This window comes from Typopeltis vanoorti, chromosome 5 (assembly GCF_054136105.1).
Source record: "Typopeltis vanoorti isolate ZY-2024b chromosome 5, IOZ_Tvanoo_1.0, whole genome shotgun sequence".
Taxonomy (NCBI): Eukaryota; Metazoa; Arthropoda; class Arachnida; order Uropygi; family Thelyphonidae; genus Typopeltis; species Typopeltis vanoorti.
The window spans coordinates 2,721,206-2,733,750 of NC_143553.1; the positions used below are offsets into that span (position 1 = coordinate 2,721,206).

The 12,545-nt window shown below is 36.1% G+C and overlaps 1 protein-coding gene across 2 annotated transcripts in view; it reads left to right on the plus strand.

The window, feature by feature from the left end:
- The window catches only part of LOC150106189 (RRP12-like protein), a 582,235-nt gene that overhangs the window by 333,757 nt on the left and 235,933 nt on the right, over window positions 1-12,545 (plus strand). For both annotated transcript variants that reach the window (XM_090392222.1, XM_090392221.1), the window contains exon 18: window positions 1,300-1,411. In XM_090392222.1, the coding sequence (XP_090248348.1) occupies window positions 1,300-1,411 (112 nt within the window). The remainder of the gene's footprint in view (window positions 1-1,299; window positions 1,412-12,545) is intronic.

A 12,545-nucleotide genomic window follows, 5' to 3' on the forward strand; every position in this document is an offset into this window, starting at 1 on the left:
AAACTATTAATGAAGGAAGAACAGAATACAATTGTATTCGGTTCTTTGGACAAATCATCACAGTTTTGCTGTACACTTTTTTTTTTATTTAAAGGAAAAGCTGGATATCTATATCATAAAATATAGAAGACGAAAGGATGACATAACCAGTGCCTTTAGCCATAATTGTATTTCATTAATATTTTAGTTAACAGTTTTAGTTTAAGTTGTTCTACATCTATTTTTACCCTGAAGAAGCCAAACAGCTAAGTTGGCAAAACTTGTCAGTATTTTCTTACTTAGTTTCAAATAAATTTGACCTATATAAACCTAAATTGAAGTCAATCTCTCCCATAATTAGTGTTCACCATTTAATTTCACTAAATGAGGGAGTTCTCTCTATGTAAATTTGTGTATATCTGTATGGTGGAATGTAGTATTAGTGACTAGTCCATGTCCTGAACAGAAATTGGGTAGATACTTTCATTATTAGCCTTGCAAATTTTCCCATGCATTTCTATATTTGTATTCATTTCCTACTCTGCTGCTTAGATATCCAACAAAGACCAACTTTTTCTCTTTTCTTTATATTAGTCTCTAAAGACGTGAAAAATTCCTTTGTCTCTTCCTTAGTTCAGTCTTCTGTTGGACCATAAGCGCAAATACACATCTCATTGTCCAGTTCCCATTTTGATATTTGCACATATTGCTTTACTTAATGTTGTTAATTCTTATTTAGAAGAATCTCACTTGTTTTATTTTCTTTTTTGCTTCAGTAAACACCAATAATGTTGATATGGTCTTCTATATTAGGTTAATATATGGAATCTTATGAGATAGTCTTTAGAGTAATATGATACCAAGACAACCGATACTGAAGGTAGTAATATTTGTGGTTGCCTTGTTAGACAAATCATCATAGTTGTTTTGCTATACACTTTTTTTTTTTTTATTTAAAGGAAAAGCTGGATATCTATATCCAGTGCCTTGAGCCAGCAACACTTACTACTGAAAGCTAAAGCTGCGGAGGTGTGGTGTGAAATATCTGTTGTTGCTGAAGAGTGGACAGTGTAGAGGTCTTTACTTTTTCTAGTATTCAAAAGGGATCTTAGGATTTCCAATATCTTAATATTATGTTGATTTCTCTAATTAAAGCCTTTAGCCATAAACTCAGTATAAGCATGTGTATACCAGTTTCACATGTTTGGAACATAATTTGAATATTAATAGGGTTCAATTTTAATATATATTTTTTAAATGATTTAACATTTTGAAAATGTTTTCTTCTTTCAGAATTTCATGTTTTTCATTTTATTTCAGTCATTTAAAAGAATTGCCAAAATTTTAGGAACAGCTCTAACAGAACGTCCTGATTTAAGATTGGATATACTAGCATCATTGCGATTACTAATAAATGGAAATCTTGAGAATGGTAAGAAATATGTTTAAATAATGTATATTTAAATTTTGCACCCTGATGTTTGGAAATTAGTTTTCATATTGTACTTGGACTGCCTATCAGCAATTATCACAAAACTTTGTGTTTGTATGTGCACTGAAATTGACAGAAAGTGCTCCACGTATATGCAATATACTAATTTGCTTTCTTTTAAATATTATAGAAATTCTTAATTTCTTCTTCTGAATGGAGTGTAATGATGGTCTGAGTTCATAAGGATACTTTATCAATCATTTGTGTGAATTTAATGTTCTTAAGGAAAGGAAGGAACAAAGTTAATTGATGCTCATAACTATGGGAAAAGTTACAACATTTCACTCATTACTGCATAGCATTCTTTCTTTGTGCTAAATAAGAGAAGAAAAGAAGCCCAAAAAGCAAGAATCCATTTAACCAGAAATTTGGTATTGTTAATATTGCGAACTGACATTGTTTGCACTGATGAAGATCCATTATTATGTAAATATGATCACATACAGGTGTATGTGATCATATTTAAATGTCTATAAGATATTTATAAGGTACCTGGTAACTAATCTCAGAGAGTCTGTGTAGGTCACTCAGTAACAACAGTGCCGCCCTTTGGTTATAAAAACCTTGGGACACCCCCCCCCCCCTAAAATCTTTGCAACTGAAGATGAGTTAGCCACTCCCATATGAAGATGACAGTTTTCCTTCCAGAAACTTGGGAGGAAACGACAGAATGGCCAGAGAATACACAATATACAGATACAGCAGATGATGTAGATAGGATTACCTTCCTTATCATTCCATTGATTAGGTTTCTATAAAGCCATATTACTTAACCATGACAGGAAACTGAATCAAATACTTAAGGAGAAGATGGATACCAAATAATAGTTTGTCTAAACAACCCTCTACTGAGGATAGAAGTTAGTAAATACTCCTTATGCCAAAGGTGTTTATTAAATAATTGTTCATGTTTTGTGAAAATTAAACTTTACAAATTCCTTCTTTCTTGTTTATAAATTAGCTTGCTTTTTTCCTTTCTACCAAAGATAGGATCTCTCTGGCCTTCTCGTGAAGAAAACTGCATAGAGAATTCCCTCAACTACTCAGGTGGTCAAACAGGTCATTCTCATGTGAAGAACAGGTAAATTACATCCATTACTGAAAATATAAAATATTATTATTAAGATATTTTATATTTTCAGTGATGATGAGTGTGTAACCTCCCTCGATGAGTCCTTGACTCCCTGGGAGTCAAGGACTCATCAAGGGAGGTTACATATACTCCATAAACCAGCTAATCATACTTATTCTGGAATTCATTTACACTGCTTGTACTCACATCCAATGGCAATTCATTCCAATCACACACTACCCTATGAGACAAAATTCTCCATGCATAATCCCACCAATATAATACAACATTCAATATTTAACCATGCCAAAGTGAATGACTTTGCATTTGCTGACAATGAACTGACGTCCATTTTCCCATGACCACAATCGTAGCCTATTCAAATCATTCTGCATATCAGCAGTATTCCTAATTACCCTACCTATCTTTGCATCATCAGCAAATAGCTATGTCGCATGTCAAATCCTTTCCAGTATCCTAATGTAGAGATTGAATAAAAGTAGACCAAGCATCCCCCATATACATTTTTTTGATGTCTGTCAATCAGCCATTCTCTTATCCATGCTGTATTCTGTCAAAAGCCTTAGCAAAATCTAACAGTATCATGCTGTATCCATTCCCCTTGTCTAGTTCAATGGTAACATTGTTATAGACTATGAGCAAGTTGTTAAAACATGACCTTCCCCTTCGTAAACCCATGTTGTTCATTGCAAAGTAGAGATTCACTGTCAATCCATTTCTGAATGCGAGCCCTCACCAATTTTTCCAAAATCTTCACTACCACTCCCGAGATACTAATTGGTCGATAGTTGGATACATTTCTCTTTGCACCATTTTTGTGCAGTGGAATTAGCATACATTCTTTCCATTCCTGCAGAATCTTCCATGTTCTGAGACTCATATTAAACAGCCTGGTCAAAGAAATAGCCAGTTCAGCTGAACACTCTTTTAGCATACATGCTGATATCCCATCAGTCCCTATTGCTGAATTCTTATTCAGTTTGTGCAACAACTCTAAAACCTCATCCTCATACATCCGAGTTTGTTCATCCACCAAAGAGGTAGCAGTGAGCTCAATGTTGCATACACTAGGTTGATAACTTTTAAAAAAATGGGCACTCATTAGTTAAACAACCTCTTCTGTATCTGTAACCATCATGCCACCTGCATTTAGAAGAGTTATCCTTTTTTATTCATTCTTTCTTTTACTTAGATACTTTCTTTTACTTAGATTTAGATAATTCAGAAGGCCTGGACAGAGGAACAAATCACCGATGATTAGAGTAGAGCTCTCATAGTACCCATATATAAAAAGGGAAATAAAACTCAATGTGAGAATTACAGAGGTATTTCCCTACTGAATGTTCCTGGTAAGATTTATGCAAGCATACTTGAGAAACGGTTGAGAAGAATTGTGGAAGAAAAGCTTGGTGAAGAACAAGCTGGATTCAGGCCAGATAGAGGCTGTCAGGATCAGATATTCACTTTACGACAAATAGTTGAGAAATCATGAGAATATAACAAAGATCTGTATTTATGTTTTGTCAATCTGGAAAAGGCATATGACAAGGTGCTAAGAGAGAGAGAGAGAGAAGCTATTTAATATGCTACAGTTATAGGGTATCAATGGGGCATTATATCAGGCAATACTTAGTTTTTATTTCAGTTGTAAGCCAGTAGTTAGAATTGAAGGAAGTACAGGAAGATGGTTTAATGTTAAATCTGGTGTGAGACAAGGATGTACATTATCCCCTCTGTTATTCATTATCTATATGGATCACATTATGAAGGAAAGTGGTATTAAACTTGATATCAGAATTGGAGATGTTAATGTCAGCTCTTTGCTTTATGCTGGCGATGTTATACTTCTAAATAAATCCTCTACAAGTCTGAAGATTCCCTGACTAAATTGAATAACTGTTGTAATAGAAATGGTATGAAAGTCAGCAATGAAAAGACAATGCAATGAAAATAGGTAGAATCATTGAAAATGTCAACTGCATTGCGAACGGAGAACCTGTGGAACAAGTAAAACATTTCAGCTATTTAGGCACGATTTTTGGTGAAGATGGTAAATTAAATATGGAAATAGACACAGCATCAACAAAGCTCATATTGTCAATTGAATAAATTCACATGGAATAAGAGAGAAATTAGTCAGAACACTAAATTAGCTGTATACAAGACAGTGTTCAAACCAGTTTTAACTTATGGATCTGAGAGCTGGGTCAGAAGTTAAAACACTTGACCAAAGACTAGAAACTGCAGATATGAGAGTCCTAAGAAATATTATAGGCGTGAACAGATGGCATCAATAGCAATATCATATTAAAAACGAGGATATTAGGAAAGAACTTGACCTTGTCAGCATCCAGGAATGCAGTAGCAGGGCTAATGTCAGGTGGTATGGTCACTTAAACAGAATGGGCAACGAAAGATTAGCAAAACAAGTGTTCCCCTGTTAGGTTTGCAGGAAAACGACCCAGAGGAAGACCAAGATATAAGTGGATTGATACAGTACAAAGTGCTTTAGACGATAGAAATATAAGATCTGATAATGTTGGAGTTTTGACGAGTAACAGACTGATTTGGAGGAAAATGTAGATAGCAAGTTAGTAATAATGTAAGTTTTTCATGTAGTACTGTCATATCCTGTACACCCCTTGAAGGTACATGGCAGGAATTTGATGATGATGATGATGATGATAGCTCATTACCATCAATAGCACAGTTATATAATATTGTCGCTCTTACACTCACATTCTCACCATTCCTCCCTCTGTGATTTAGTTTCTATGACTCTCTCTGTTAGCTCTTATACAACTTATTAGTTTTCTAGACTTCTGATGCCAAACGCATTCAGGTGTATGCCATCCCTGTTATACAAATCCAATGTTCTCTCAAACTCATTCCACACATCCAAAAAACTCGCATCAGTTCCTTCTTCACAGCCTATGTTTTGAATTGTTTGCCATAATAGCCCTTCTTCTTAATTCATTTTTATCTAATCAATGTAAAATACCGACAATTTTCACTTTCTCATTCTTCATTCTCCTCTTCTCCAACAATGCTTTCATGTCTTCTCTCATACTGAACTTGTCGCTAGTATCTAGTACAGTTAAGATCTCGTTTACTTTTCTTTTCTGTTTTTGAATCACTTCCTTTATATTCTTAATTTTTGCTCCGGAAAAACTCAAAGTAATAACTCACTCATCAATAGCATGTTTTATTATAGAGTTACCATACCAAATAACTTCTCCTTTTTATTCTAACAACTTCCTGACTTACCTGTTTTTGTGCTTTGTTGTTTCTTATTTTGCTGTTTAATTTTGAATTTCTCCCTATTCTCATTTAAATACATCTTGACTTTTCGTAATTTCTGCATTGTTTCTTTGATGATCTGCTTTAATTTTGCTGTTTTGGAGGTTAATTGATTTTCATTAACCTCTTCCACAACGCCAGTAATCTCATTAGCAGGCTAGCCTTCTTGTTCTCGCCTGCAATGCTCTTTTTAGCATTACTTTTCTTGTGCTTTTTGGGTATCATTTTAAACTTATGCTTATTGTTGAAATATCTTAATAAAAATATATTATAAAATACTAAAAACACTAATATCCTATAAAACACTAATTTGCTAAGGAAAAAACAATAAAACAGACAAACATCACCAATTTTACAATAGCACTAAATTCACTTCCTAACCACAATGTATCCTCGAACCAGTCTATCTGAATTGAATGACCATAGAATAAAAACAGACTAAATAGCAGGATATGCCACTTTGTCATTACATTTCCTTTAAATTTGCAAGATTATTCAGGGAGTACCGTGAAGAATTTTTTGACAGTCAAATATGAACAAAGCTGATTCCATGTCACCTTTCTCTGTTAGAATCCAGAGAAGAATATAAGAAAGCAAAACAGTGGGAAAACTTTGGTAAAAAGATAGATGATAAATATCAGGAAGATGGCATAAAGTTCAGGAGGCTGTCGAAGAAGCTTAGAAATTGAGGAAAGAGTACTGTAAGGGGAATTGGAGATGATAAAAATGACATGAAAACTGAAGAGAAAGATATTTTAGATATTTGGATTTTTTTTAAAATTTTATTTTCTTTATTTATTTAAAAAATAAATAAAATAACTTGATTCCTATCAACAGAGAACACTGAAAACTTATTATGTTATAGTGCTGTGAGTGAGTGAGCTAAGGATTTTTTTCCTTATTTTTTTTTCATTTGATAATTTTGTTTTTTACAAATTCAGAATGCTTGTTCTAGAGACCAATCATGGAACTATTTGAAACCACTTGAGGCCTCTGCATAGTGATGGTCTCAAACTGAGCAATGAAATTCATCTTGTACCTTAAAGACCATTACAAACATCCATGTCCACAGTGGTATTCAACCCTACAGATTGTTGGAGAGTGGATGTGTTAATTGCTCAGCCAAAAGGCCAGTTATTTTAAATTTCACTTATTTCAGTTTTAAAAAATTATTGAAACAAGAAGTGTGAGAATAGCATTAGTAAATATTCTGGAGTAATATAATCAGGCGTATTGTTAGTATGTGAGTAAAAAGCCATAAAAGCCTAAAATGCAGAATGATACAGTATGATTTGTATTTGTTTTGTAAATCTGGATAGAGGCATAGAACAAAGTGCCAAGAGAAAATCTGTTTGGTGCACTACATATGGTGTAAGCAGGACATTATATAGAACAGTACATAGTCTATACATCAGTTGTAAATCAGATATAAGAAAAGGATGCACACTTAACAGTAAAAATATCATGAACTGCCTGTTATTCACTATTGCATCCCACAAGACAGCACTTGTATAATGATGAAAGTCAGTATGTATGATACTTGAGGCATGTGATATACTATTCACACAAAGTAGATGATCAATGTGGGCAAAAGACATGATCTGCCAGTCTTTGAAAAAGGCATGATTGCAGGATATTGGTTGCAGGGTGGAAGTATCTGGGAAAATGTGTTTAGGTTTAAATGCTGGTTTACATTAATAATTTTAATGGACAAACAATACAGTTTAAAGCTATCTAGACAAGCTTAGATGTTGGACCTGGTTCATAACTTATTTTTAAAAATCATATTACAACACCGAATGAACTAAATTATGAAAAGATGTTTATTTCTCATTATCAAACACTGTTGAGCCTAATCACCTCTCTCTCTCTCTCTCTCTCTCTCTCTCTCTCTCTCTCTCTCTCTCTCTCTCTCTCTCTCTCTCTCTCTCTCTCTCTCTCTCTCTCTCTCTCTCTCTCTCTCTCTCTCTCTCTGTGTGTGTGTGCGCGCGCACACACACACACACGCACATGCATACATACATATGGAACTGTTCTTTTAAAATGAAGTAGGGACAAATAATGTCTTTTTATCCTGATTCGTTTTTAAAGGCTGGTCTTTGCTAATTTCAGAAATATATTTCATATTTATGTTTTTTTTTCTCCTTTTAGTAAGTTGTTGCATTGATGCTGAAAGATCTAAAACTGTATTGTAATTGTGGTCATTTTTATAAATGCTACCTGCAAAACATGTAGGCTCATAGTTCATAAAGTCTGGGTGGACTAAGGGTTTGATAACCTTTCTCTAGAGACCAAACATTTTCCCATGCCACTGCAGGTCTGTAATAAGCAGGATATCATCTCACACCAGCCAGTAAAATTCATCTGCTATCCAAGGAAGGATGGTAGTTTGCTTATTGATATTACTTTCATTAGTTATAATAAATGCAATTTTTTATAAATTACATACCAGAAATTCAGAAATTTCTGTTATATAAATTTATCATTTTATATTAAACATTGCTCAACAAAATTAAAAGAACAAAAATTTTTTTTAATAAATATTTTATTCTTAGCAGCATCTATAAGGCAAATAATATTTGATATAATAGGCATTTTGGTATGCAAATTCTGAGTAGAAACTGATACACATTCAGTATTAGGTTTAAAAGAATGAATACAGCTCAGAGGAACAATAAAATAAAAGTTTATTAGATCCTATATTTTGTCTCTGGCACAGAGATATCATCAGGGATGCAATCTCTTAATTGTAAAAGAACACATATGGAAACACAAGAATAAGTGGAAAAAAATTAGGCTAAAAGTTTGGGTGCTGTTCGCTAGCCTTAGCTGTTGGGTGGAAGGCCTGTGAATTAAATTTCCTAAATGTTAGAAAGTTTAACCCAACTGCATTTATTGAGACGTGTGTGTGTGTGTGTGTGTGTGTGTGTGTGTGTGTGTGTGTGTGTGTGTGTGTGTGTGTGTGTGTGTGTGTGTCTATCATAATAAATTTAGTTTAATCCTTTATCCAAGTGTGAGCAAACAAAGTTTGTGCCTGAAAATATCTTCAGGACTGGGGTAAGGTAGTACAACACCGGGCAACTCGTTGCAAAGGTGGAGCAAGCTTACATCACTCCTATCTCACCCATAATGGAAAACACATCTCCTTGCAGATATGTATAATGTTATGCATTAAGGGAAGGGCCGCTACCCAGACTAGTTTCATCCTTTATTGAGGTCTCTTCAGTGGGAGATATACCAGGCAGAAGCAAATGGCATTAAGCCATTTTAACCTGCTATTGCTTCTGCCTGGTATGTCCACACCTGGGCCTGGCTCCCACTGAAGAGACCTCAATAAAGGTCGAAACTAGTCTGGGTAGTGGCCCATCCCTTAATGCATAACATTATATATATCCGCAAGGAGATGTGTTTTGCATTATGGGAGATACTGAGATAGGAGTGATGTAAGCTTGCTCCACCTTTGCAACGAGTTGTCAGGTGTTGTACTACCTTACCCCAGTCCTGAAGATACTTTCAGGCGCAAACTTTGTTTGCTCACACTTGCATAAAGGATTAAACTAAATTTATTATAGTCTAACCAAGTAAAAAATAAACTTTCAACATATGTCTATCATAATAAACATATATGTTTATTATGATATATTAATAAATATATTTTGTACTAATTACTAGACTATAAATTGAACTACCATTAAACAGTTCCACACAAAATGCAAATTACTCTTCCCTACAGAAAAAACATGTATTGTGACCACATCATTTCATTCCCATTTTTTTTGTCATTTCTGAGTGGGTTAGCCACATCTCCATTATCTTCAGAATGGCAAGTCATCATCATTTAGATAATTCTTTGAGGTTTTGGGCCATAGGACAACTAGAATATGGGCAGTTGCAGGTTAAAATGGCTTAACGTGCCATGACGTGTCATCTTGGCACTGCATAGTTTCAGCAGACAGAAACCATTACAAGAAGAACTGGCCAAGGTCACCTGAGGGCTGTGTGAACTAGCCCTGTCTGGTGACCTTGACCTTGTGCTGTCTGGCTCTAACTGTAAGATGGAGGACCTATGATAGCCTCTCACCAGCTGTATCTTGAGGTGTTCCTCCAACCACAGGTGAAAACTTTTCCACTTGGATGATGATAATGAGGCTCAGGAAGTCAGTGCTTTGTATCTCATTAACTACAAACTACTACAGAGCTTATCAAAATTTGTGCCATGAACATGCCATTTGGAGTCCTGACCAGTGGGATACATTTCTGTTCTGTGATTCCTGTTTTTCCTACAAATGGATTCTAGATGCTGTTTGATCTGAAGCAAACAAGAACTGTAGTACCTTCCTTTAACCATCAGAGATTACATTGGAGACAGTATTCTTATATGGGATGGAATAATAATCACTCACCATCCTTTTCATGTTTTTGATAGGTTACTGTAACTGTGTGGAGGTACTCTGTGTGCAACTGTAGATGTGCAGTCAGCCTATATTTTCTTGTCATGCATGACACTGCCACTGCCCATAGATCTCAAGTGGTATCTTTAGCCCGAAGCTATTCAACAGCTGCTGTGGTCATCACAGTTAGTCACCAGACTTAAATCCAGTTGAACATGCAAGCAATGCTCTTGTGTATCGCATTGCATACCTACCGCTGCTTCAGTCACTTGATGAGCAAAAGTCTGCCCTGTTGCCACAGAATCTTACAGGCACCCTTATATCAAGCATTGTCCACTGCTGTCTGGCCTGTTTAGCTATTAGGGAGAGGTCATCCACCATACTGATATTATGTGACTACATTTTTGAGCATAGTGTGTCAATGTTTTGATAATTCTTATATGTGATATCTCTTATACCAGTCCCTTTCTCACTGTCTCCTTAGTTAATTGTTAATCATACCCTATTTTGTTCTGTTTCATTTTAAACTGCACAAGTTACATCGCATTTTCTAAGTGTTTTGTTAATTTTGTCAAGCAGTGTATTAAACAAATGTGAAAATAGGCAGGAACATTGCAAACCTCAGCTGTATTCTGAATGGAGAACCTATAGAACAAGTAAATTATTTCAGTTATTTAGACACAATTTTTAGTGAAGATGTCAAATTAAATATGGAACACTAAACAACAGAATAAGCAAAGCTGATATGGTAAAGTGCTAATTAAATAAATTTATATGGAAGAAATGTGGCTTTCATCCTGGTAGAAGCACAACTGACCAAATCTTCACTTTAAGGCAAGTCTTTGAGAAATCTTGGGAATATGCCAAGAATGTCTACACATGTTTTGTGGACTTGGAGAAGGCATATGACCTTGTTCCTCGGGATAAGCTTTGGCAAGTAGTAAAGGAGTACGGAGTGGATGGTCAACTATTAGCTGCCATCAAGTCCCTGTATGAATGCCCAGAGTTTTGTGTCAGGGCAAACAGCACAAAGTCTGAACCTTTCACAGTCTCCGTTGGCCTCCATCAAGGGTGTGTTCTGTCACCCCTCCTTTTCATAATATTTATGGACTGGATTGATAGGCACAGCCGAGGCAGTGAGTGTGTCAGAATTGGAAGATGTAGCATTGGACGTCTGCTTTTTGCAGATGGCCTAGTTCTGCTTAGCTCTTCCACAGATGACCTCCAGCGGACCCTGGATAGGTTTGTAGCTGCTTGTGCAGACGCCGGAATGAAGATCAGTGTGGCCAAAACTGAAACATTTGTGATTTCAAGACAACCATCCCAGTGCACTCTAAATGAAAGTGGAGTCCCAATGAGGCAGGTGGAGAAGTTTAAATACCTTGGGTCCATATTTATGAATGATTGAAAATGGGACGTAGAGCTAAATACTCAAATTGGCTTAGCAAGCTCAATATTGCGGGAGCCTGGCCGTTCGGTAGTATTGAAGCAGGAGTTAAGCCAGAAGGCAAAGCTGGCTGTCTTCAATACAGGCTATGTTCCCATCCTCACCTATGGTCATGAGAGTTGGGTAATGACCGAAAGAATGCGGACACGAATCCAAGCGGCTGAAATGAGGTTCCTTCGAGGGGTTGCGGGGCTGACAAAACTTGACAGAGTCAGAAGCTCTGCAATTCGGGAAACCCTCAATACCCAACTGCTGCTTCTCTGTGTTGAGAGATCACAGTTACGTTGGTACGTGCACCTGGTCAGAATGCCACAAGAGAGGCCCCCTTAGCAGGCCCTCTTTGCCAAGCCAGAGGGTGGGAGGCCACCTGGAAGGCCAAGGACTCTCTGGATAGATTATATCCAAAACCTTGGGTAGACACGTTTGGGTATCCCACCAGAACACCTGAGCTTGGTGGCAGAGGATCGTGACCATTGGAAGTCCCTCTTGCAGCTGTTGCCCCCACAACCCAATTAGGAAGAGTGGGCCTTGAAGATGTGTGTGTATGTGTGTATGTATATGGAAGAAAAGAGAAATTAGCTAAAACACTAAACTAGCAGTATACAAGACAATGATCAAGCCAGTTTTAACTTATTGATCTGAGATCTGGGTTAGAAGTCAAACAGTTAATCAAAGAGATTGGAGACTACAGTTATGAGAATTCTGAGAAAAATTAGGGGAGTGAACAAATGGCATCAATGGCAGAATCAGATTACAAATGAGAGTTTTAATATTAGGTAGGAATTAGACATTGTTAGCCTTCAGGAACGTGTGATCAGAGCTGATCTCAGGTGGTGGTTACTT